Below are 27653 nucleotides of genomic sequence, written 5' to 3'. Positions count from 1 at the left end.
CAGCGGCAAATTCAAAGATGCTCTGTCCTGAATAGACGCAAGCCGGCTTCAGAGATTTTGAGTGAGAATTTTCTCAGTCCCGCTTTTTAAGATCGTAGCGGTTGCGGCTGGCATTGCATGCCGAAATCAGTTCCATGATTTTGTGAGTACCTCCCGGTCATTGGAAAGGGCTCCTACAGAGGTCATTTTTTATGAATTTCGTTCCAAGGACTATTTTATTAGTTAGCCGAATTCCCAGTAAGTATGTTAACCGTGCAAATTGTGTTGCATTGTGTGTATGTCTTTTCCTGAAATAAATGTAAAAAATGTATTTTTGCTTTGCTCAATCATATGATTCCTGTATAAAAAAAGTGTAGATAAACCTGTTCTCCCGTGACATCTGCCCTTTGCGCTCTAAAACTATGGGCATACCGCTTCTAATATAGTCAATATAATGGTTGCATTTTTGTACGGTGAGTATGTCGTTCCAGAAACTCTGTATTCTTTTTTTTAATTCCTCTTTGTTGGGCGGCTTAACAACCTTTCTTATATGATCCTTCATCGCATGCCAGACCAATTCTATTGGGTTCAAATCTGGTAATCTGGAATGAGAAGGGGAAAAAATGGCGAATGTCAGATAAAAACTATTTAAAACAATGAGAAACAGTTACTGTACACTGGAACACTTACTCTGGTTGCGTCTTAACCCAGTTGATCCCACTGGCAAGAATATAGGTAGTAGAGGCGGTAGGTTTTGGGTCATTGTCCTGGAAAAAAGTGACCACTATGAGGAAATGCACTGTATCTTACTGTACAGTAATTTAATTAGGAACAGCGGGGACACGCATGCGCAGAAATGTGATGACACGCATACAGTATGCGTTTCAACAAGTTTCCAATTTGCCATACACGTATGCGCAGAAATGTGATGACACACATATGCGTTTCAACAAGATTCCAATTTGAGAAACATTCATTCGCGGAATACATATTCTACATTCAGAAGAAGAGGCGAAGTTGTATTGTTCTTTTATTTTTCCATTTATTATCCTGTACAAATAAAATTGTTCATTCTTTAAATATACTTTTTTGTGTGTTCATGTTTTTACTGTCTAGACACTTACAGTAGTACTATATGTAAAGTTCTAAAGGCATTTAAATATATAAAATTGTCATTGATACTGTACTGTACAGAATACAGAATGTACAAAATACAGTATAAAGATATACACACAGCAGTAGTACTGTACTACTGTCTAGCAGATACAGTATCTAACGACTCCGTGAGGCAATGCACTGTATCTTACTGTACAGTCATTTAATTAGGAACATAAGGACACACATGCGCAAAAATCTTTAATCTTCAAATTACACTTACACACACTTGAGGTACTGTATTTGGCAATAAAAGACAGGTTGAATTGCAATTAGATTTTTAAGACAACAACTCGCGATCACCCACTTCAGTTTCTCGACGGTATTGCAGACAACGCTAAAATGCTATTTTGTCCAGTCAATCAAAAGACTAGTAATCTCGCGTCTAAACACAGAATATTTAGAGAAATCGCACACCATGACCCGGTAAGCAAAAGGATACAATGCATAAAATGTTTGAATAACGGCCACTGCATCTGTTGTGACAACCACATCACATTGAGGTCCCTTTTTTTTTTTTTTTTTTTTATAACTTATATTTTATTGAGTTTTACAAAGATATAGTACAACATAACATGCATATCATTTGTTATATGACTGCGAGAGATTTAAACTTACAACACATGTTGGGTGGGTCCGCCTGACTTTTCGAGCCCTAATCGGCCAGGCGGCTCACTGCATACTAGTAGATTAACTGAACAATCTTGTGACTGGTGTAAATAATAAGGGTAGGGACAATGTTGGTAAACATTATTCACAGATTATAAAACATAGAATAAAAAAAAAGGGTGGGGAGAGGAGGGGTGGGGAGGGGAATGATAGGTAAGGTCTGTGATGCTTCTCTTTGTGTTTCTCATGTTACGGTCGGGATTGTAGTCATGCTTCTAGGAGGTAGACCCCCTTTAGCATTAATTTGACGACTCTGGGATGCTACTGGTCTGTGTTCTGTATCCCTATGCTGGGTAGGGTTAGCCCCTCCCAAGGAGGGCGCATTTGTTTCTATCAAAGCCAAATTGATTCTCTCTCAACCCCTGGGATATCTGTCTGGGCCAACCAAGGCGTCCAGACTTTTAGGAAATTGGTGCCAGTGTCGTTAACTAAACTCATTAACTTCTCCATATGATATATAAACCACATTCGGTTCCGAATCTTTGGGATATTTGGGATGTCAGGGCGTTTCCATAATGCTGCTATCTCGCACCTCATGGCTATTGCAATATGTGCGATTAGTTTATTATTTGCTTTGGTAATGTTACGCCGGAGTAGCCCGCAGACCAGACCTGTCCCTAAAACTTAGGTGGCAGGTATGAATACACACACCGACAGAGCGAGGGACGTGTCCGGGTTGTGGTATTAGATGGTGCCAGGCCAGATGGGGTGTATTGTGTGAATACTTGCCGGTACCGTTTTCCCAGAAGAATGGTCGTTGCCGTTGCCGAGATCAGGGGTAGGCGACGTATGGAAGGATCGAGATGAGTGCCGTGGTCGAAGGGAACCAGAAGGTACGTAAACAGGAACAATCCGAAGTCGAGAGCCAAAGGAGGTAGTCAGCCAAGCCGCGTCAAAAACCGAGAGAATCAAAGAACAAGCACTGTGAAACACCCATACAAAAACTATGACGAGCGAGGAAGCACAGAACAGAGAGGGTATATAAAGCTGGAACAGCCAACCAGGAGAGGGGGCGTGCCTGGAGGAGCCCAGGGAGCTTCAGTGCATTGGATGCTGTTCTTAGAGCTCGGGTGACACTCCGCAAGAGCCAGATTGTAATCGTGCGGTGTTTGGGGGCAGAGCCTGAGTGGGGATAAGTTCAAGGGCTTTTGTGTGTGCACTGTAAGTCCGACGTGCGCATGAGAGGAAGCAACGTGGGGTGCGCACGTGCGTGCGGGGCGGCGATTCCACGCCGACGGCTGCGGCGCAGAGCGTGGAGGAATTACCTCGTGGAGCGTCCCACCATGCTGAGGGGTAAGTGCTGAAGCTGAAGAGGGCTTTCGTGGTTGTAGTGGAAGGGTCTGAGCAGTGTAAGGAGAGAGCCGTGAGCTCTGCCTGAGGCGCTCTGTGCTCACATTCCTAACAGTACCCCCCTCTTCAGGATCGACCTCAGGACGATCAAAGAACGGCTTGTCCGGAAATTTCCTCCTAAAAGTCTTCAGGAGGCAGGGCGCATGGATGTCTTTGAGCGGAACCCAAGACCTCTCCTCAGGTCCGAAACCCCTCCAGTGAACCAAAAACTGAAGCTAACCCCTGGAGATGCGGGAGTCCAGTAAGGCTTGTACCTCGTATTCTTCGTTATTGAGTACTGTGACTGGATCTGGCTTGCTGGTCTGTTTAGAAAAGAAATGATTGGCAATGTGGGGTTTTAATAGCGAGGCATAAAAAACGTCTGGGATCCTCATGGAGGGTGGTAGTTTAAGGCGAAACGCCACTGGGTTAATCTGCTCCACGACGGGAAAGGGTCCCAAAAACCTAGGAGCCAGTTTAGGGGAAGGGACTCTAAAGCGGATGTTTCTTGACGAGAGCCATACTAAATCCCCTGGCTTGTAGTTGGGTGCCGGTCGACGGTGGCGATTGGCCTGAAGTCTAGCAGTATCGGCGGCCTTGTGGAGAGACTTTTGTACCTTGGACCAAATGTCTTGGAGAGTGGAAATCCGTTCGTCTACCGCCGGTAACCCAGAAGCAACATTGGAAATAGGTAGGCAGGGAGGATGACACCCATAATTGACAAAAAATGGAGATTCTCGGGTGGATTCACTTCGGGACGAATTGACTGCGTACTGTGCCCACGGGAGGAGTTGGGACCAATCGTCCTGGGAATCGGAGATGAAACATCTGAGGTATTTCTCCAGCGACTGGTTAGTTCTCTCTGTCTGTTCATTGGACAGGGGGTGATATGCAGAGGAGAAGGAAGAGACAATTCCCAGTCTTTTAGTGAAGGTCCTCCAGAACTTGGAGACGAACTGGGATGCTCTGTCAGAGACAATGGAAGACGGAATGCCATGGATCCTAAAGATATGCTCGGAGAAAATGTCTGCTAGGGCGGGAGAGGAGGGCAGTCCCTTGAGGGGGATGAAATGGGCCATCTTCGAAAACCTGTCTACGACAACTAAAATGGTGTTGAAGCCCCTAGACCTAGGGAGGTCGACTATGAAATCCATGGAGATATGGGACCATGGACGAGCAGGCACTGGCAATGGGAGGAGAAGTCCCTGAGGTCTCTGTGGAAGTGTCTTGTTCTGGGCGCATACAGGACAAGCGCAAGTGTATTCCGCAATGTCTTTAGACATACTGGGCCACCAAAAGTTCCAACGAATTAAGTCTAACGTCCTTCTGAAGCCCGGGTGACCTGCGGGTTTAGAAGAGTGTCCCCAATCTAGGACCTCTGGAATGTATCTGGGCGAGACGAAGAGCCTGTTAGAGGGGATCGCCGTGTTTGAAGGGATCTGTTGCTGGTCCCTTTTGATCTTGTCTAGCGATTTGATGGTGGAAGTAGCCAAAATTCTTTCGGGAGGTAGGATAGGTTCCAAAGTTGCCTCAGCCCTGTCTTCCGAGGAGTATTGTCTGGACAACGCATCTGCCTTCACGTTCTTCGTTCCCGGGATATAGGATAGATGATAGTTGAAGCGAGAGAAGAAAAGTGCCCAGCGAGCTTGTCAAGGACCGAGGCGACGTGCTCCTTCGATATAAAGTTAATTTTTGTGGTCCGTTAAGATAGAAAATGGCTCCCTTGACCCTTCCAACAGATGTCTCCACTCTTGTAGTGCCATTTTAACGGCCAATAACTCTCTGTTGCCGACGTCGTAATTCCTCTCGGCGGAGGAGAATTTCTTGGAGAAATACGCACAAGGGTGAAGTTTATCCTGGGGCGAGTACCTCTGTGATAGTACAGCCCCTGCACCGCAGTCCGATACGTCAACTTCTATTACAAAGGAAAGATCCGTGTTGGGGTGGCGCAGGATCGGAGCCGTGACGAATGCCTCTTTAAGGGCCTGGAAGGCGGAGATAGCTTCGGCGGATCAGGCAGAAGGGTCAGCCCCTTTTCTAGTCAACGCCGTGATGGGGGCCACTAGAGTGGAGAAATTGCGAATGAACTTCCGATAGTAGTTCGCAAATCCTAAAAAGCGCTGGATAGCCTTGAGAGTTTCTGGTTTGGGCCATTCCGTACTGCCTGGAGTTTACCTGGATCCATCAAAAAGCCTTCATCCGAAATAATGTAGCCCAGAAATTGGGTAGAGCGTTGATGGAAGGTACACTTCTCTAGTTTGGCGTACAGGTGATGTTTGAGTAGACGTGAGAGGACGTACGAGGTGTGACGAATGTGATCCTGGAGATTTTTGGAGAAGATCAAAATGTCATCTAAATTGACAATAACAAAGATGTGGAGCACCTCACGAAATCCGTCATTAATAAAGTCCTGAAAGACAGCCGGGGCGTTACATAAACCAAAAGGCATGATGAGGTACTCATAATGCCCACAGTGGGTGTTGAAGGCCATCTTCCACTCGTCGCCCTGCCTGATGCGGAGCAAGTTGTAAGCCCCACGGAGATCCAATTTGGAAAATATCTTAGCCCCACGCAGTTTATCGAAGAGTTCCGTGATCAAGGGGAGAGGATAGCAGTTCTTGATGGTGATAACGTTCAAGCCCCGGTAATCAATACATGGCCTCAGAGTACCATCCTTTTTCTTCATGAAGAAGAACCCTGCTCCCGCCGGCGAACTGGAGGGCCGTATGAATCCTTTCTCAAGATTCTCCTTTATGTAGTCTTCCATGGCTTGAGACTCAGGTATCGACAATGGGTAAGTCTTGGACTTGGGCAAGGTGTATCCTGGGACCAAATCGATGGGGCAATCGTAGGACCGATGAGGAGGCAATTGTTCTGAGCGGACCTTGTTAAAGACCTCGCGGAAAGGGTGGTACACAGGGGGAAGAATGGAGTCCTGAGTCATTGTGTTAGCCAAGAGTTTGGGAGACTTCCCTGACCTCGGTTTCCAGGTGATGGGGATAGGTGAGACCCAGTCAATTGGAGGGTTGTTCTTCTGCAACCAAGGTAGGCCAAAGGTTACCGGCGTACCTGGGGCCTGGATGGCGTCAAGGACCAGGGTCTCGCTGTGGGAGTAGGTAGATAGGAGGAGAGGTACGGTCTGTAGCGAGATAAAGGCTGGAGACAGCGAATGTCCGTCAATCCCAACCAAGGCAATAGGTTGGGCCTTCTTCACCAAAGGTGTCCAGTTCTGTTTGGCAAAATCGAGGTCTACAAAGTTTCCTCCAGCACCGGTGTCGATAAAGGCAGCAGTAGATGTGCGAAACTCAGCGCCTGCGAGAGAAATAGGAATCGTAAGTTTCTTAGGCAGTGCCTCCTTGGGGAGGGGACGAGAAGAGATAACACCCAGTGAGAGCCCCTGCATACTCACTGAGTGTTCCCATTTCCCGGACGCAAAGGGCATGCACGGACCAGATGTTCAGGGGATCAGAGTCCGCCAGTGTAGCGGTGTTGTCGTAGTGGATTCCGGATCTGTTGTACCCCTAATTGCATTGGCTCGGGAGGCTCCAGTGCCAGCTGCTGCGAAGGAGGTGGTCTAGGAACCAGAGGAGAGTTGGGGAAGGGTGCTTGGAAGGTTAGTGGCCAGGCATGCTGACGCTCCGAGCGTCGTACCTGGATGCATTGATCAATGCGTACGGCCAAGTCGATGAGCACCTCCAATTGGTCTGGCCTGGGTTGCCGAGCAAGCTCGTCCTTGATGGACTCCGAGAGACCTTGCCAGAAGACGGAGACGAGCAGCTCTTGTCCCCAGTTCGTCTCGGCGGCGAGCGTGCAAAATTCCACCGCATACTGTGTCACCAATCTTCGCCCCTGAGTTATCTGGAGGAGGGAAACAGACGCCATCTCCCGGCGTGCAGGGGAATCAAAGTCTTACCGGAACTCACCCTTGAAGGCTAGGTAGTCTTATGTCAGGTCCGGGCGCAACTCCCAGACTGGCGAGGCCCATGCCAGCGCGCTGCCCGTCAGTAGGTTGTACACGTAGGCTACCTTCTTCCGGCCGGTGTCGTACTGAAGGGGTGCCATTTCAAATTGAACCTCACACTGGTTAAGGAAACCTCTGCACTCCTGCGGGTTGCCGGCGTACGGCTTGGGAGGCGGTATCTTCACGTCCTGACTGCTGGGTCTGACTGGTTCTACAGCCTGTGGAGGAGAAAGAGGAACAGGTGCTTCCGGTACCAGAGCCGATAGTTTGGCCATTTGGCGTGTTAGGGCCACAATCTGATCGGCCATGGCCTGTTTTGCTGTATCAGCGTAGAGATGGCTTGCCTCAGTTCGGCCTGGTCTGCGTATTGTGGGCTCGTCATAATGTTACGCCGGAGTAGCCCGCAGACCAGACCTGTCCCTAGAACTGAGGTGGCAGGTATTAATACACACACTGACAGAGCGAGGGACATGTCCGGGTTGTGGTATTAGATGGTGCCAGGCCAGATGGGGTGTATTGCGTGAATACTTGCCGGTACCGTTTTCCCAGAAGAATGGTCGTTGCCGTTGCCGAGATCAGGGGTAGGAGACGTATAGAAGGATCGAGATGAGTGCCGTGGTCGAAGGGAGCCAGAAGTTACGTAAACAGGAACAATCCGAAGTTGAGAGCCAAAGGGGGTAGTCTGCCAAGCCAAGTCAAAACCGAGAGAATCAAAGAACAAGCACTGTGAAACACCCATACAAAAACTATGACTAGCGAGGAAGCACAGAACAGAGAGGGTATATAAAGCTGGAACAGCCAACCAGGAGAGGGGACGTGCCTGGAGGAGCCCAGGGAGCTTCAGTGCATTGGATGCTGTTCTTAGAGCTCAGGTGACACCCAGCAAGAGCCAGATTGTAACCGTGCAGTGTTTGGGGGCGGAGCCTGAGTGGGGATAAGTTGAAGGGCTTTTATGTGTGCACTGTAAGTCCGACGTGCGCATGAGAGGAAGCAACGTGGGGTGCGTGCGGGGCGGCGATTCCAGAGTCGTCGTCTTTCGGGCCGAGTATTACCATGTTTAAGATATGTCCCTGTAGGGTAACAATTCTGTCGCACCTGAGTTGGTACATCCCTCTGTGTGGGGAGGGACGAGGGAGGGGGGGCGGGGGGGATATGGAGGGAAGACATTACATAGGAGAATACATAAGGAAAAAAACTCATATTAAACATAAGAAACAAAGCAAGTATAAAATCACAAACAAAATGGAAAAACAAGAGCCCGACTCGGGAGCCCCCAAGTGTGGCTCTTCTGCCTGAGGTTGTGGGCCACTGTCCCAGCATTCTTTTTCGCCGGGACCTGCCCTCCCTGGGTCTTTGTCAGAGATCCCTTGGTTTTAGGGACCGAAACAGGGAACACCTGCGCGCCGACTCGGGTAATCCCACCAGCGCCGTTCCGTATGTAATCGCAACAGCGGGTTTACTGAACAGCTTGTCACAGGAAACTATAACGAGAGCTATATAAAGTCAACAGTGGTAAACGTTCCCCTCTTGTCTAAGAGCGTCTTTTGGTGACAACAGTATTGACAGTATTAACAGTGTAACCAATCTAAACAGTATGAACAATTAACAGTAACGAAGAGGATTAATTTTAACCTGGAAGAGAACCTATATGCCCCTGACACTATGCTTATGAGCGCCCTTTAGGTTATATAATACTCTCTTTGTGCTGGTGATATTGAACTACGCTTCATTACCTATCTCCAAGGCCTATGATATATATTTGTAATTAAAGTACATAATAGATCGATAGTTACTAGTGGGTCTGAGGTGTGTGCGTGATAAGAAGCTGGGGGTAGTAATGATAGTGCCGCTGGTCGTGGGGTGTTTTACATATGGGTAGTGTTCTCTATCTAACCTTGCCTCTGTCCCCCTACCTCTGCTGCTCTTTTCCTACTTTCCCCTCTTCCAGTCACTTCCCCATACTTAACCTCCTCCTCCCTCATGACTGGGGCCTGCTAAGTGATAGAGGGGGCCGTGGAATATCAGATTCGCCCTTTCAGTGTTAAGGAAGGGATGTCGCCTCTCTTGGAGTATGTCCGCAAGCTATGCCCCCTGCGTCCGCCTCTGTGTTTCCCCCTGGTCTTCCGGCTTCGCCGTTTCTCAGGCATAGGGTTCCCTCCGACATCTCTCCCTGTGCCACCGGGTGGCGCTGCAGCCTCTAGTGCCCGGGTCCCGGTCTCGCGAGATGTGGGCGGTTTTTAGTGACGTCATCCAGGCAGCCCGCGAAAGACAGAAGAACTCCCGCCAGCCGTGAGGGAGGAGCAAGGTAAGATGGGTGCCAGTCCAAAAACACATGCGGATCGTGGGTAAAGATATTGGACTAACTGCCCATTGCCAGTGTTCAGAGGGGGATCAAACGGTAATCACTTTTGTTCCGGACGGGTGTTTCTCATTGCAGGTAACATTGCCTAATTTATTGGAAGGATAACAATTCGTAGGATCTCTTTAAGGAGAGCTGGCAGCCACCTCCGCAGAGCGGACGGATCCTACTCTGCTCCACATGGGAGCTGGGGCGCCATCAGCTGTCAGTCTGGGAGGGCTTAAAGAGGGCTCCGAAACTCCCACACTTTTAAGGAAATCTTCGCTATCGTCCGCGTTCTTGAGAGTGTGAGCTACCCCATTCTTTAACACCGTTAGAGCGCAGGGGAATAGCCAACGCTAGCGCACATCCCGGTCTCTTAATATTCATGTAACTGGGGCTAGTGCATGTCTTTTAGCCAGGGTAGCAGGGGAAAGTCCTGATAAACCTGGAACTTAATCTGATTGAACTCCATCACTTTAGATTCCCTAGAGATTCTGCATGTTTCTTCTTTGACCCGGTAGTGATGGAAGCGTAGCACTATGTCTCTGGGGGGGGTTTCCTTTTTGGGGCTTCCCTCTCAGCGCCCGATGACATCTATCCAGGAGGCGACCCCCCCCTGTTTTGTCTGGGAATAACTGTTCCAGCCAGCTTGCTGTAAATTCTTCGGGATCTGTGATAGATTCGGGGACCCCCTGCAACCTAATATTGCATCTCCGGTCTCTGTTCTCGCCGTCTTCAATCTTGTCCTCTAGGATTTTGACTTGATTCGTTAATGTAGTGATCGGAGTCTGGGTAAGCGCTAAGGCCCCTGTCGTCTCATCCGATTTGGTCTCCAGGGCATCCGTCCTCTCTCCTTGTGCGTTCACATCTTTTCGCAGTGCCCACAGCTCTGATTTGAAGAATTTCTTCATGTGGGTGCAGAATTCTTTCATGTCCTTGCGGCGCATGATTTCAAGATCCTCCGGTTCAGGATCATCTTCTGCTATCTCCATCTCTGGGTCGGAGCAGGCTGGAGGTGCTGGAGTCCCTGCTTTACTCGTTTTTGCCGGCTCTTTGCTTTGGAAATATGTGGTGACTGGTTGTGTTTTTTTCCGAAGCGCTTTGACCGTTGCCATCACTAAGTGTTTAGAGGCACTTACGTGGGGGAATGGTTAGCAATCACCCGCTGTTGCTGCTATAAATTAATTTATAGGCGCCAGTGGGAACGGAGCTCTGCCACTAAGCTGCCATTCACCGTCCCGTCGCGCATGCGCCTCTCCATTGAGGTCTCTTTTATCCCGAATAAGGCCGGAAACACAGTACTTCTATTTACGTGGGGTTTATTTATAGGGGTTAAGTACCGTATTCGCAGGCCCACTGTCCCTTTAAGAGAACCATACCAAAATAAAAAGCATAGATAAATACCTATCCCTGTCAGGGAGCTAACTGACTTCTTCAGGCCCTTACTATCAGGGCTACCAGCTAAGCCGGTTGTCAGCCCAAAACATGCCTGGGCATAGGCAATAAAGTAACAGCGCAGTCTTTGCATACAATAGAAAGGGTTTTGCTTATCTTAATCCATCTGGCGAAGATGTCCCTGCTTCAGCACGGCGCTCTCAGCAGTGTTTCTCACTCTGCCAGCTTCTTTCCACTGCTTCAGCACGGCTCTCTCAGCAGTGTCTCTCACTCTTTACCATCTTATTTAACCAGCTTCTGGTAGCTGGGGAGCCCCTTCTGCCTCCCTCCTTCTCTGAGGGAAAAGCGGTCAGTCTCTCTCACTGGCTCTGGCTTTCTGGCTCTCAGTCTCACAGCTTCCTGTATCTTTTGAACCTGCAGTCTTTCAGGAATCCTTCTTAACCTGCCTGCACCTGCAGCCTAATTAACTGGTTGAGTGCTGGAAGGTACACATATCCTCAATTCCAGCCTACTGAGTCAGTGACTCTGTCACACTGTATAGAAACTTTTCACATTCATAGTCTAACCTTGGTTACTAGGCACATAATAATGACTATTCCCTATTCTAAGCCTATCATTTTACAGGTCATTAAAAATTAGTTGGTTCCAAACAGCTTTGTACAAGAACCAGGTACGTCTTATCACTAAAATTCTTGGCGTTGAGCTAAAGGCACATTGTAAAAATCTACTGTCGGTAAAACTCATTCATGCCATACACATTCTTTCAAACAAAATGGATACTGAGACAGGACAGGACAGACAAAATGTATTCAGAATACTGCTAATAATTCTTCTCCATGGACACCCCCCCCCCCCCCCCCCGGTCCATTTCAACAAGACTTTAATCAATAAATCAATAACCCCCTACGGTTTATGCATTACCCTAAGGAATAGTACAGTTTAAATGATCCAATATTACACTTGGTCCAATTCATATTCAAAATTCTTATTGTTAAGTATATATCTGCCATTTAGATGTTTTCTCTTTCTATAAACTTTGGTTAGTAGCACTGTTTTCTCAGTAGCTTAAACAAAGCTGTACTTCATTATAGTGATCACCTAATTCATCTTGGTTACAGAGGTCAGGTTTTAGCTAGTTGGGATTGACAGAGTACAATTGTGCATATAAAATCTGCCAACTCTGAAGTGGTGTTTCTGGATAGCAAATTTGCATTGCACGTAGAAGACTGTTTAATATATTTCAAGCAAACGCAAGTAGAAAATGGAGTATTGCATGAAAACAAATGTATTTTCTTATGTTGAGACATCATCCCCTATGACTGTTGGAGAAAAAAAGATGTACTGTAGTATATAAGAACAATGAAGATTGAACATTATCAGGATTCTCTTGGGGGAGTTGACAGGCATTATATTCTTTTTTGTAGGTAAAGTCAGTATTTGAGATCGAAATTAGGTTGGCCTTAATTGTAATGAACTGCTGTTCTTTTTGTTGACATGGACACACCTACAATTTTTACTATAAGAACAAATTGTATTTTATCCCTATAAAAGGTCACTGCATATTGCAATCCATACTGTTTAAATATGCAGAAATAACCCCACATATGCTTTGATTTCCCCAAAGGTCATTAAGTGGAAGATCATCAAAATTCTGAGACATCAATGTGTTTTCTCAAAGGAGCAATGAATTGCATTGCATGCATTATAAATAAGTAAAATAATGGTTACCAAGCCATTCAATCAACTTGCAGCTCGGCAGTATATTACTACACTGATTTACTTGTGTTCTTCATTATGTTTTCTCACAGAGCATCAGAATTACTTTGGGATAGATGATAACTTGGGACCAGTAGCAGTCAGCATTCGCAGGGAGAAGGTGGATGATGTCAGAGAGAAGGAAGGCTCTCAATTCAATTACCGTGTCACATTCCGAACAAGCGAGGTACTGTAATACTATGCTTATTATAATATAGTATGGTAAAATACATTTATGGTAGAAAAATGGGGATTTATTCATTTGCAGTGTATGGGAATGGTTCTAACACCCCTTGGAACGTAATATAGCACTTTTATTTGAGGGGGATGTAATAAGGTGTTTTGTAAGTGCATCAAATATTATACATAGGATATTTGAACCTCAGAGCACATTTTTATGCATTTTAACCAAATCATGAACAATATTACAGTATGTATTTATTGCAAGAATGTTACTGTTGGTGGTGGTTTGAAATGGTGCAAATTAAAATAATAATTAAAGATGGGCATCATACAAAAATCTTAGGGATTAATAATATTTATATTCAGTATTTTCTAAAAATGTTACCAATGCAATAGTGTCAAATATATATTTTTGCTTTTAAAATATTGACGAAAGCACACACTATTTGCACTTTAGATTAAGTGTTTACTGAAAGGGAGGTTACTAAAAGGATATAATCTAAATAGGGTGAGCATCGGAAAATAATTTCACGTTCGAATACTCTGTCAAGAGAGAACTTACATTTGTCTACACTAATATAAAATAATTTTTGTATGAACTCAAATGTACATTATAAGGTTTCTAACCATAATTAATTCAGCTTCCTTACAATAGTACTGACCACTTTCAGCACATGTATGGCAAAATGTTTATATTCTATGATAGTATTTTAATATATGATATAAGTTTTCATTTAGTTTATTTATTTTGGTTTATTGTACAATGTCTAAAACAGCTTTTAGTTCATATACTCTATTCTTAATTTACCTGTGTGCTTATTCCAAATGTATAGGGAATTTGGACAACTGTATCTACCTGCAATGTGTTATAGTTGATATTTAATGATGTTTTATGCAGCTTACTACCTTGAGAGGAGCAATTTTAGAAGAGGCTGTACCATCCACGGCCAGACATGGCACAGCACGGGGACTTCCTCACAAAGAGGTCATGGAATATGTGATACCAGAGCTGAATATTCAGTGCATGCGGCAAGCTCTGAACTCACCCAAAGTCCCTGAACAGTTGCTCAAGCTAGATGAACAAGGGGTATGTAATAAACCAGATTTTTTTTTTGTTTTGTTTTTTTTTTTCTTCAAAAGAGATTACTTCTTATCTTTCATTTTGGTATTTTCATTTGCAGTAGGACTGTAAACTACAGTCGTACAGATTACACGCCCCCGGTAAACAAATATCTTTAAAAAGGGTAGTGATTTCTATAGTTGATTAAAAAGAAGTAATATTCTTATCTTGCCAGCATTTATTTAAAAATGTGGACTTAAGTACTTAATGACATAAGCATTGTTCATATTACATCTGAAACTAGATCCTAATTAAAAATGTTTAAAGACTAGATATGAAATAAATTATGGTATGTATGTACGTATATTTTTATTTATATAGCGCCATTTATGTATATACCGTAGTGCTTCACAGCAGTAATACACGTGGCATAATATAACACATAATGGGAATAAGCACTTCAGACAACAGTAGGAAGAGCATACAATCTAAGAAGTGATTATTCCGGAGACGTTACAGAGACAGTAGGAGGGTGTTTTACGGTAAGTGCGTCTGCAAGGGATCAAGGTCCATGCATCTGAGGTGTATAGTATCAGCCAGCGAAGATGCCCATGTGCTTCATTAAAGAGGTTCGTTTTTAGATCGGTCTTAAAGGTGGAGAGAGAGGGTGCCAATCGGATATTGAGGGGAAGGAGATTCCAGAGGCGTGGGGCAGTGAGTGAGAGTGGTTTTAGGCGGGAGAGGGCTTTAGATGCAAAAGAGTTTGACAGAAGACATCATTGAGCAGAACGCAACAGCCAGGCAGGTGCATAGTGAGAAATTAGGGCTGAGATGTAAGGAGGGGCAGAAGAGTGTATAGCCTTAAAAGTGAGGAGGAGAATTTTGTAAGTAATACAGGATTTGATAGGTAGCCAGGATGGGATTTCAGCAGGAGAGACGCTGCGACAGATTTAGGAGAGAGTAGAGGGATTCTAGCAGCAGTGTTAGGATTAGATTGTAGGGGAGACAGATGAGAAGCAGGAAGGCCGGACAGTAGAAGGTTGTAATAGTCATGTAGGGTCCCTGGTAGCTACATAAACACAGTAAGCCAGGGATCAGGGATTATACATGTAAAAATAAAGTGACCCCTGTTTTTTCCGGTGTTCATGTTCCATTGGCCCTAGAACTGGGAGATTTCTTGTGTCAGTTTTATAGGGGATATTTGGGTAGAATGCAATTATTTTGTTTGCATGAGTTCGAGGGGGGCGAAGATACCGATTTTAATTCTCCCCGCCGAGCAGGCATGATTTGCCGGTACCCGGGGTGAATTACACCGGGACAACCCAGTGTCCCCCAGACTCCTGGATTTTTGATCCCGAAAATCCCAAATCCATTTCCCTTATAAGTATAAGGTTCCCCAATGTGTATACTTTATTAAAGTGTACTTTATAATGTTTTAACCATTTACTATAAGATTCTATACAGTCAGCAAGGGCATAAGCATAGATGTTGGCATGTCTGTATAGAGTCCGTTGTTCCAAGAGTAGACGGGATGTTGAGAGGTGTCGGGGTGTTAAGTGGCCGGGGCAGGATGGAGTACTGGGTCTGGAGAACAGAGACCCCCTGTGGGGAGGACCCTCGGGTTTTCCAGACTCAGTGGAGCCTGCCCAGTATGTGGCAATGGATTGACTGAGGGAAGCAGCAGAATGGTGGTGCTTTTCCCATTGGTCAAATCATATGTCCCACCCACGGAGCATCCCGAGCCGGCTTGACACACCCTTTTCTTATTGGCTGGTGGGGAGGAATTCCCACGCTCTGATTGGTCGCTCCTCCTACCTCCATTCTAAGGATAGCTTAGTGGAGAATATGTAAAGAGATGGCCGAGTTAGAGTACCAGACCATCCGGTGACTTGAGTCGATTAAGCGAGGGCGGGCTTATCAAAAATGCACTGTTCGAAATAGCAGAGCAACCGGCTTAATTTTGAGCTAGAAAAACCTGCCTCGCAAAGACTAAGTCCTGTCTTTTGCGGCCAAGTTCTACAAATTGAACTAGCGGTCGCGCTCAGATTTTCGTGCTGAAAACAGTTCCAGGAGTATCGAGACTAGGTCCCGGTCAGGAGTTTCTGCTGAATCTCTGTCCAGGATGTTCCGATCAGGGTAAGCTCTTGCAAGCGGGCACTCTGTACCTAGGAAAGGCTAGATCTCATACCCAAGACCCCAGGAAGTGTGTATATTTCTGTATTTTGTGTTTTGTTGTATTGCCAAATAACCCCATTTTATTTCACTGCCTTGTTTTGCCTATTGAATGATCCCTTAAATATAAATTTGTTAAAAGACCTGGTCTACCGTGACACAGATACTAGAAAACTTCAAAAGACTAAATCCAACTGGCGTTGAAAGGGAGGAGCAGATAAGATAATAGTACAGACTGAAAAAAACTGAAGTGCATGCTTGCTAATGCAATAAGCCTGACAGATAAAATGGGGGTGCTTGAGTTAATAGCTACAAGGGAGCAGTATGATATCATAGGCATTACAGAAACATGGTGGGATGAAACTCATGACTGGGCTGTTCATTTAGAGTGTTATTCCCTTTTAGGGAAGATCGAGCAAATGGGAGGTGGAGTAAGCTTATATGTTAATCCGATCTAAAACCTATTCTAAGGGAGGATGTTTATGAAGTAAATAATGGAAATGTAGAGACCTTGTGGATAGAAATTAGCAGGGTAGGTAAAAGTACAAAGGAAATATTTGTAGGGATATGCTATAAACCACCAAATATCTGTGAGATTGAAGAAGCCAAACTACTTTTGCAAATGAAGAAAGCATCAAAACTAGGCCATGTTTGCATGTTGGGTTATTTTAATTATCCAGCTCTGGGGCAATGAGGTTAGCATTACAACAAAAGGAAATTTAAAGAAAATTACATGTCCCCAAATTATTGAGGAACCAACCAGCAGAGGGGAAATACTGGATTTGGTAATATCAAACAATGTAGAAGTACAGTAATAACTAAATGTTCCCGGACTTGAATGTTTATTAACAGTGATGATAACATGGTCTCATTTGAAATACATTATCAGAAAACAGAATTATTTTGTTCAACAAAGACTTTAAACTTTAGAAAGGCAGATTTTAATAAACTGAGGACTAATCTACAAGGAATAAATTGGTATGATGTTTTTGCAGAAACACATGTGGAAGCTAAATGGGCTGTCTTTACAACATTGTTAGAAAAGCACACTCATCAGTGTATACCCACGGGTAATAAATATAAAGGAGATAAGTCTAAACAAATGTGGCTAAATAAAGTAGGGGGTGAAACGGTAAAGAAAAGGCAGGCATTTAGATTGTTAAAGTCAGAAGGGACGGGGGCATATCAGAATTATAAGGAATGTAACAAAAATTGCAAAAGGCAATCAAATGAGCAAAAATGGATAATGAAAAAAGGATTGCAATAGAAAGTAAGACCAAGACCAAGTAAGACCAACACTAAAAAGTTCTTTACGTACCTTAATAACAAAAAACACATTTCCCCATCTATTCTATTTAGTTCATTATCTGTTTCTCCCCCTCCTCCATCCTAGTTTAAAGTCTCCTCCAACCTTTTTAACACCCCCCCCCCCCATGTTAAGAACAATTGGTTAACTAAGGAAGAAGTTCATTGGCTGCTTAATAAAATTATAGTAAATATGGTACCTGGCCCCGATGACATACATCCAAGAGTTCTCAAGGAGTTAAGTTCAGTAGTAGGGTAGATAAGGGAAACTCCCTAATTGGGTGCTCCTAATACTTCCAGTGGTGCTGTGAGACAATCAATAGCATGATATGAGCAGGGTTCCAATCCCCATAGATATATTAGGCAGTCTTAAACATCTCAGGTTCCCAACACTTATGAATAAGGAAATGGTGTGGTAACGTATTCCAACTTATCAGGGAAAAAGCCTTCTAACCTGTCCGGTGAGCTCCTACTCCACCTGGCGGTCCCTCTCTGGGCGGGCTTCCAAATTCTCCCGTGGCTCCACGTATCCTTAAAGTGTATACTTACACTACTAGCTCAGCCTCCGGTGTGTTGCTTTGGTTGGGGGTGGACCCTGCTCCGTGGCGTGCATCCGTCCCATGATAAAGTCCCCCCGCGGACGAAACGCGTCAGAGGATCCTCCTCATGTAATTTTATCTTTGGCTTGTATGCCGCAATAAAGTTCTTTTTTGAATAGCACTTTGCCTCCAGCCTGATCCTGATTGCAGTGCTCGTTTCCCACTACCTTACCTAAGTTCAGTAATAGCCAAAGCATTACATTTAATATTTAAGGACTCACTTTCCACATACTCAGTAAGAGAAGCTTGGTGTAAAGTAGATGTGGTGCCTATATTTAAAAAGGGAGCTAGATAACAATCGGGGAATTACAGACCTGTTAGCCTGACATCAATAGTGGGGAAGCTACTTGAACGTTGCCTTCCCTGTTCACTTTCACTATTCCCTTGATGGGACCCAACGGTTTTAGTGTTGGATCATAATTTCAATAATTATTCACACGGTGTGGTGATTTGCTATACCAATTGTTATATTGGAAGCTATACACTGATTTATTTTTTAATTGTTTTGCATATCTGCATTCTACATATTGATCCTGATGACCAGTGCCAAGAAGGACTTTTTTCTTATCATTAGTAAGACCACACCTTGAATATGGAGTACAATTTTGGGCACCACTTCTTAGAAAAGACATTATGGAACTAGAGAGAGTGCAGAGAAGAGCCACCAAATTAATAAAGGGGATGGACAATGTAACTTATGAGGAGATGCATCTAAGAGGGGATATGATAACTATATACAAATTATATATATATATATATATATATATATATATATATATATAGATATATATATATATATATATATATATATATATTTGAGAACAGTACAAGGAGCTTTCAAAACAATTATTCATCCCAAGTTCAGTACAAAGGACTCGGGGTCATCCCTTAAGGTTGGAGGAAAGGAGATTTCACCAGCAACAATGGAAAGGGTTCTTTACAGTAAGGGCAGTTAAAATGTGGAATTCATTACCCATGGAGACTGTGATGGGAGATACAATAGATATGTTCAAAAAAAGGTTGGGCATCTTTTTAGAAAGGAAATCTACACATGGATATATCTAATAAGTTAAATTGGGATGGATGTTGATCCAGGGAGTAATCTGATTGCCAATTCTTGAAGCCAGGAAGGAATCTATTTTTCCCCTTATGAGATATCGTTGGATGATTGTAACGGTGAAGAGGTTAACCAGCCTCACTAATAAAGGTTCAGCCCACTTGGTTACCCCTGATCCGTGTATTGAGGTCCTAGAGTGTCAGCTCATAGACCCAGATGTCCTAAATGCATTACTGTGACTGTGTGCAAATTATGCGACATTAAAGATCTCTGTGTGTTTTGCCTTTCCTGAGATGCTGGGATCGGGAGATTTCTAGGCTGTAAGCTTCAAAGTGGGTTTGTCAGAGAAAGTCTTTACAGAATGTGGCTATGTATCGGGGTTCCAGAGTTATGGGATACACCAGGAGTTGGATCCAGGAATCGAGTGAGATTCTCGGATACAGCGAAGCACATTGCTCAAGGCAAACTCTGACTCTGAAAGCACTATTACGACTCACCACTAGGATTCCTGCTGCAGCATCTTCCAGACAAGGTAAACTGGCATGAAGGGGTTAATGTATACCTGTGATCACCCACGGGGTCCCTAGTAGACAGAGGGGTTCCTAGTATAAAGTGGTACCAAGATACATGCTCAGATACCCTGCACCTAGGATAGGGGTTCACTGAGGCACTCCAGCTAAGTGATAAAGCTGAGAGTGGTTCGTGTGTGTAAAAGTTTTAAAAGTTATTTTTCTAAAGTGTGCCACGTATGAGGCTAGTGAATGTAGGTAACATATGCACTCACTCCATCCCCGACACCAGAACAGGGACTTATAGATTTTACCACACATGAGACAGGACACAGTATATTTTATTAAAGGATTATATTTAATAGGTATATGTACTGGTAACCTGTAAATGATCTGTAGGATTTCCAAGTCATGGATTACAAGCAGAACAGATGGCTACCAAGCTTGGTGCCTATGGGTCTGTGAGAAGTCAGGACTTGAAAGCCTCAGGGATGCCAAGGTGTTAGAACAGGAGGGGTACTGCAGTTCTGCTTGAGTACCCGCATCCTGGGCTAACACAGGGCTATCCGGCCACCATTTGCCAGAACCCAGATTCTGTGAAGCTTGTACAGCGGGTGGGCTCAGTATGCAATGAGGCAGAGGTGCCAGGTTGGCGCATGCCCCGTGACTGACTGAGAAAAGGTGCCGCCCAGCTTTACAAACTCGGCAAATCGATGATTGGCTGGCAGGAGAATTCCCACACTCTGATAGGCTGCCCAGGTTAGTGAATGAGAGCCTGAAAGCCTTAAGAGAGCTTACAGCCAATCAGGAGTGCAGATTCCAAGCGCCAAACCAACAGCGGCAAATTCAAAGATGCTCTGTGCTGAGAGCCGGCTTCAAAGATTTTGAACTCAAAAAAGTTCTGAAGAACGTGGTGGTCGCGTCTGACATTGCATGCCGAAATCAGTTCCAGGACTTTCATGAATACCTACCGATCAAGGAAAAGGGCTCCTACAGAGGTCATTTTTGTGAATTGTGTTTAGAGGATAGATTTATTTGTTAGCCTTGTTCCCAGTAAGTGTGTTAACCTTGTAAATTGTGTTACATTGTATATGTCATTTTTCCTTTTAAGGGTATTGGTTTTGTATATATTTGGGGTGTGGGTAATTATTGTGGCTGGGATTGTGTGTGTCTGTGAGCCGTTTGGAGGGGGGTGGGTATAGAATGTGTGGGAAGGATGGATTGAGGAAGCAGGATTGAGCGAGAGTGGGGTAATTGATGGAGGAGAAGAGTGAGAGAAGAGAGGAAGTGAGGGGGGGAGGGAGTGATTGAGGAAGAGAGGGGGAAGAAGTCAGACGGGGGGAGAGAAATATATGGAAAGAGGGGGAAAATAGAGAAGGGGGTCACGAGGTGTGAAATGGGGGACTCGCAAGACCTCGGAAACTGGGGGGTTGTAATTCTATTCCTGAGCCCTGGGAAATCTGTCGACAGCCTTGGTCCCGAGTTGCAGATCCTTTTTTTTTTTTTTTTTTTTTTTTTTTTAAAACAAATTTGTCAGTCATATTTGCTTCATTTGAAAGATTTAATCACTGATAAAGTAACCATTTTTACATCTTTGTATTTTGTTAAAATACATTTGTTTCCTTTTTCTCCTGGTCTGCTTAATTCAAGCTACTTATGTACAGTATATATGTTTGTTTGATTAATGATGGCTTCATATTTACTTATGCAAACACGGGACTAAACAAAGACAACAATTCACAATTCACCCTTAGTTTTGAGGACTGATACAGTAAACAGTGCTTCTATCTTTTTCCTTAAAGTAGTTTTTTTCAGACCTTTCCTTGGCTACACTAGATTTTAGAAAGTGAAAGCACAGAACGGTTTCTTTAAGATGTATAATATATTTGCATATTTAGTCCAGATTATGTATACATTTTTTATTTTTAATTATATCTCAGGATATATAATGCACTTTTTATTAGGTGCTGTTTAAGGGCTCATACTGTGGATAGGATGCAATAGCAGTTTAAAAATTGCAGTGATGATAAAACAATGTTAACCAATATTTTATTTTACTTTTTTTTGTTGGGTATCACAATCCATAAAATAAAGCCCATGTAGGCTAAGCAGTCTTCTGTTCCAAACAAAACCTGAAAACACAGAGCCCCCCAAGATAAAGGCGTATTGCAGAATTGCATCCAGAATCTCATGCTCAGAAATAAGGGTATTGCTATGATGAATCTTCCAGGAACGACCGAGCATTTTGGGATGTGCACTGCGGTGCAGTCTTAAAACCACTGATCTGTACAGCTAATGTTGCAAACTCAAGTGTGCGCAGTGTAGGTTTTTTTGCTCTTTCATAACCTCGTTTTTTTCTTATTCTAGCTGAGTTTTCAGCACAAGGTTGGCATCTTATATTGCAAAGCAGGTGAAAGCAGTGAAGAAGAAATGTATAATAATGAGACAGCAGGCCATGCCTTTGAAGAATTCCTTGATCTTCTAGGCCACCGAGTGCGACTCAAGGGATTTAATAAATACAGAGCTCAACTAGATAATAAAAGTAAGTATTACATCCTCAACATGCCCTTTGACTTGTCAGTGTGCAACACTATTGTTTGTGCAAAAAAAATTAACGAGGCTGTAATGTGGATTCCTTTTTTAATTAGTTACTGAATCTACTTTCTGTTTTGACATATTTGTTGGAGTTGCCCACCATGTGTCTTGTTACCGTTCTATCTTCATTTGGGGTCTTATTAAGTGTGTTCATTGTTTTACAAAACATTTATTAGCTTCCACTTATTTTCTTAAATACCAGTAAAATGTATTCTCCAAGAGATAAATCTGCATGCAATTATATCTCAATAAATCCTATTAAAAAAACGGTATTTCACAGTACAATTCACATTTCTAGTAGCTGTATTGGTCCTGGGTAAATGTAGATTATTTTTTTTTTGTGGATTGTGATACCATAGATTAAATTGTAGTTTGTAGAGCTTTCATAGCCTCATAGATTTATCCTTGAAGTGTCCTGTCTGTACACCGGAAGAAGAAATGTACGAGCTTTGGAAAGTGCTGTATATTATAATCTCACCTATGAAGAACTTTAGTGTTGGTCCTCTAAACAATATGACAACCGTAAAACAAATCTCCATTTCACAATAAATACTGTTGTAGCCCCCTTTCCCCCAGTGTCATGGCGACTACGTGTGCTGCTATACCTGTGTGGCAAACAGGAGACCTGATCCTCCGCCACTGGGGAGCATGGGGTGTATGTATATCTACTAAGCAGCGCCTCCACCTGGGAAGGATTCTCACATAGTAGGATAACCCCTCCCAAGACAATATGCCCAGTAATACACACACACAGAGTATGGGAAACAGTATTTACTGGGAGGTAATAAAAAATGACATCAATACGAACAGCACAGTACTTGGGTGCAGGGGCACCAGTGTCCCAGTGTCCAAACCCCAATGGCCTTTCCCATCCCCAAGTGTGAGACAGCGCTGCCCACATGAATGTTGGTGCACTTATGCGGATACCTTCCCAGGCACTCCAGGCCCCGAGTGTAGCTGAACAGTCAACGGGCAGTCTGTTCCAACAACGCCTTCCGCCTTCACGTGGGAAGGTCTCCAGCAGGAGCGTCCCACCATAGATAGTCTCTGAACGTAGGTGGTCTGATCCCAGGCCACAAGTTATGCATCACCGCATGGCGTAGACACTGCGTCCCTGATACTGCACAACACAGGAAAAAGGGTCCCTAACTATGGGCTTCCCTATACAGCTGCAGGTGCCTACTGTGAGTCGGGGACTTACTGGGGCCTGCAGGGGAAAGCTGGCCAGATCCCAGGGCTACTGGCACCTTGGACTCTACCTCCCTCTTCTGTACCCTGCTCCCAACTGCCCTATCTGTCCTAACTGTTATCACTGTTCTGTTTTAAATGCAGCAGCCCTATTGGGTGCCTGGCAACATGTGGTCTGCAGCCCCTGAGGCTGCTGGGACTTGTAGTTCCTAGCGGATCTATGGGTGTAATGGCCGCCGCTGGCATTATACTGCGCATGCTCCAGGTGTACAAAGATGGCCTCTGCAACTAGATACAATCTGCGCATGCGCGAGCCTTCTCTGCGCATGCGCGCAATCAAACAAAATGGCGCCCTCGGTGGAGGACCGGCGACCCGCTCGCCAGCTCACAATCTCCCTACAGCAACCACACTGCTGTTCCCCTCACGCAGCTTGGAGGTAAGAGGGGGACCTGGCTAAATCCTCCCCCTGGTGGAGACTCCAACGCCCCCGCTTGGGAACAAATTAACCAAACATTACACAGAAAAGTTATATAATGAAAATGCTGCACATGTATATAACTTAACGAATGCAGACTCTAAATAATATTATGCATTTCAACGCACATGTTGATAACGAAAGCCAGCTTGTTCTTAGCCAGCTGCTGAGACTCATTGTGGGGTGCCCCTAACTGGTCATATGCCACTCTAAACAGGGGTGAGCAAACTTTTTATGCCGAGCCCCCCTTTTCATCCATAAAATTTCTCGGGCCCCCCCTGCCTGATGTAATCAAAATCACATGACAAAAAAAACCCCTTTATTAAACGGTATACAATATAAATCCAAATATGTTTAAATACTTACATATTTCAACAGCTCGTGCTTGCAAAATTAGGCTGCGTCCACGCTGCCGCTGAGAACGGTGACATCACCAACTCTCCAAGCATGAGCACAGGGTGTCCTGCATAATTTTGCAAGCGTGGATCGGGGCTATTTGTGTGTGGCTGTGTGTGTGTGTATTGACTGCTGCTGAGCGCACTTCAAAGTCAATTTTGTTGGTCTCCCCAAGCGCCAAGCTTGGGAGAGCGTACGTGCACAAAGGCAATCCTTTGGGGGGGCATTCATCCACCTCTTTGCTACCTCCCTTCCCTCTCCCCCCCCCCCCTTTTTTTTTCTTCCTTCCCCTCCATGCTTTTTGTCTTGTTTTCCCCATTGTCATCCACACTTCTACCTACAGTATTATTTATTTTTTTCCGTTTTCAATGTTGTGTTTTCACTTTCTTTTTTATTATTTCTGTACATTCATAGTATGATTGATATAGTAGCGAAGCAGGTTGCAAGCAGAGGAGAGCAGGAACACAGCGCTATTGCAGGGCAGACACCGGGAGGGGCGTTTGACTTCACCGTGCTCGAGCGTGCTCCTCCCCGTACCTCCGAAGACCCTGCGCGTGCGCTCACACACCATCACGTGGCCGCCACCTGCACTTTCCTGTTCAGCCACCCGCACACATCTTCGGCTGCCTGTCCGTGCACATCTTCTAGGCCGCCCCTCGCGCACAGCTTTTGCATCCTCCCGCGCACAGCGTCTGCCGGCCCGCACACCCAGTTTTCGTCGCACGCCGCCTGCGCCCCCTAAATAATGTTACGCCTCATTGCCCCCCCAGTTTGCGCACCACTGAATTACAACACACACTCAATCACCACATACACACACTCACACTCACCGCATACACTCAATCAATCACCACACACACCCACCACATACACTCAATCAATCACCACACACACACCCTCAATCCCCCTCCCCACACACACTCAATCCCCCCCCCCACACACACACACTCACCCCACACACTCAATCCCCCCCCATACACACACACACACACTCAATCCCCACACACACTCAACCCCCCCCACACACACACTCAATCCCCCCCACACACACACTCAATCCCCACACACACACACAATCCCCCCCTACACACACACACAAACTCAATCCCCACACACACTCAAATCACCACACACACGCTCAATCCCCACACACACACTCAATCCCCCCCCCCACAAACACACACACAATCCCCCCACACACACAATCCCCCCCCCACACACACACACAATCCCCCCCCCCCACACACACACAAACTCAATCCCCCCCCACACAAACTCAATCCCCACACACATACAAACTCAATCCGCCCCCCCCCCACACACACACACAAATACACACACACACACAGACACACACTTTCACCTGGGGGGACGACATGCTCCGATCCCCCAACCCCCGATGCTGCTGAAAACTGGTGCGGGAAGCAGACAGGAAGAGAAGGAGGGGCTGTCTGTGTGCAGAGAGAAGCCCCGCCCCCTCTGCAAGACACAGACTCATAGAAGCAGCAGCACGGAGCTTCTGGCAGCCCGTGCACAGCTCTGCCCGCCCCCAGGTTTCCCTGCAAGCAGCCCGCGCCCCCCCTACTGCACCGACACACTTTATTCGAGCAAATACCCAGTATGTACCTGGCAGATACCTGGAATGCGCCGCTCCTCACCTCTGACAAGCCCCGTTGTGTTTGCCTTCCCAGCCTGGGTTCATGCCTGGCTGACGGGCGGCTGATCTGTTAAATGATAATGATTAGGATTTAATAGGCTGCAATGCTTCGCGTGTCTACCAGATGGCATAAATTCATGAATTGTAATGCAGTATATATATATATACTGTGCAGTATTGCAGCCAGCGGGAATAAAATGCTTCAATCCCTGCCTGGAAAATACCTCAATGCACTCGGGCAGAAAACAGTCACAAACCTCAATACACCCGGGTATACCCGAATTCGTGGGACTAGCCGAGCTCGAATAAAGTGTGTCGCCAGTGTACATAATCTTGCACGCCCCACAGTTTGCGCACCGCTGCTCTAGTAGGAGGGCGTCTTTCTCGCTGATTTCTGCGAGGTTCTTCTTCTGTGGTTCCCACTGTCTGTCATAGTCCTTGGGCCTTAACCCATCCCTACATGAATACTCAGTCTCTGTAAAGGTTCTACTAGGCACAAAACTTGGACTCCTGGGATTCAATGGTCAGCTTGGTGAAGCCACGGATGTAGGTACCTGAGGGGCTGGCCCATTGCCCGGTGCTCCTTCGGGAGGTGCTCACCAGTCTCCATTGGAACCAGCTGTTCCTTCCATGCGGTTCCTTCCATGGGATCCTGATTGAACTCATCTTGTGGATCCGATTGCTCTTCAGACCCCTCGGGCTCACTGGCCCTTACTATTGTCTCTGATTCGGGGTCACTGTCGTCTACTTGGGGAATGGGCAACAAGTGATTTTTGTGCCAGAACTTTACCCGGCCATTCACGTTTCGTATGCTGTAGACCGGGAGGCCTGGCATCTGGGACTCGACTTCAAAGGCTCCATCGCCGCCAGTGGTCGGCCAGCTTGTGTTTGCTGGGTATTCTGAGATTGCGTAGGAGAACAGCGTCTTCAGTCTTTAGTTCCCGATAACAGACTTTGTGGTCATACCGCCGCTCGTTGCCGGCATTCTGCTTAGCTGAGGCTTTCTCCGCTAATTGATATGCACGTTGTAAGCTAGCTTGGAGTCGCTGAACGTACTTGAAATGCGCCGTATTGGGTACCCCATCGATAGATACCTGGAGGCAGATGTCCACAGACAGTCGTGCCTCTCACCCGAACATCATAAAATACGGGGTATATCCTGTGGATTCATGTCGGGTGCAATTATATGCGTGCACCAGAGCTTCAACGTGCTTACTCCATTCGTTTTTTTTGTGCAAGCTTTAGAGGGCCTAGCATATCAAGCAGTGTTCGTTTGAACCTTTCAGGCAGGGCATCTCCTTCAGGATGATGTGGAGTGGTCCTAGACTTCTGGATGTTGAATAATTTAAGCAGCTGCTTGAGAAGCTTGCTCTCGAAGTTTCTGCCTTGGTCGGAGTGCATCTGATTCGGTAGGCTGTAATGAATGAAGTATTTCTCCCACAGCACTTTAGCAACTGTGAGAGCCTTCTGGTCCTTGGTCGGAAACTCTTGAAAGTAGCGAGTGTAGAGGTCTGTCACTACCAGGACATTGCCGATACCTCGTGAGTCAGGTTTGATGCACAAAACGTCCATGCAGACGAGGTCCATGGGACCAGAGCGTTTTAGATGGCCCATTGGGGCTGCACGTGTGGGCATTGTCTTTTGCTTAACACACTGCAGACATTTCCGGCAATACTGCTCTACTGCCTCCTGAATTTTGGGCCAGAAGAACCGGTCTCTCACTAGACTGAAAGTCTTATCTATGCCCAGATTGCTGTGCTCAACGTGTAAAGATCGTAGGACATGGCCCACCAGGCATTGGGGCAAGGCCAGTTGTGCCCTGTCAGGGTGATGGTATTTGGCAATCCTGTAAATGAGACAGCGGTCTATCTG

General features: G+C 45.4%; 1 protein-coding gene across 9 annotated transcripts in view; it reads left to right on the top strand.

Annotated features, from left to right (window-relative positions):
• The window catches only part of SIPA1L2 (signal induced proliferation associated 1 like 2), a 330464-nt gene that overhangs the window by 93498 nt on the left and 209313 nt on the right, over positions 1 to 27653 (top strand). For all 9 annotated transcript variants that reach the window (XM_075596857.1, XM_075596850.1, XM_075596848.1 and 6 more), the window contains exons 3-5: positions 12638 to 12771; positions 13666 to 13854; positions 21837 to 22011. In XM_075596857.1, coding sequence (XP_075452972.1) covers positions 12638 to 12771; positions 13666 to 13854; positions 21837 to 22011 — 498 coding nt within the window. The remainder of the gene's footprint in view (positions 1 to 12637; positions 12772 to 13665; positions 13855 to 21836; positions 22012 to 27653) is intronic.

The sequence above is a fragment of the Ascaphus truei genome, chromosome 4, assembly GCF_040206685.1.
Source record: "Ascaphus truei isolate aAscTru1 chromosome 4, aAscTru1.hap1, whole genome shotgun sequence".
In the NCBI taxonomy this organism is placed as follows: Eukaryota; Metazoa; Chordata; class Amphibia; order Anura; family Ascaphidae; genus Ascaphus; species Ascaphus truei.
Note: the sequence above shows the minus strand (reverse complement) of the source record. Positions and strands in the feature narration are given on the sequence as shown.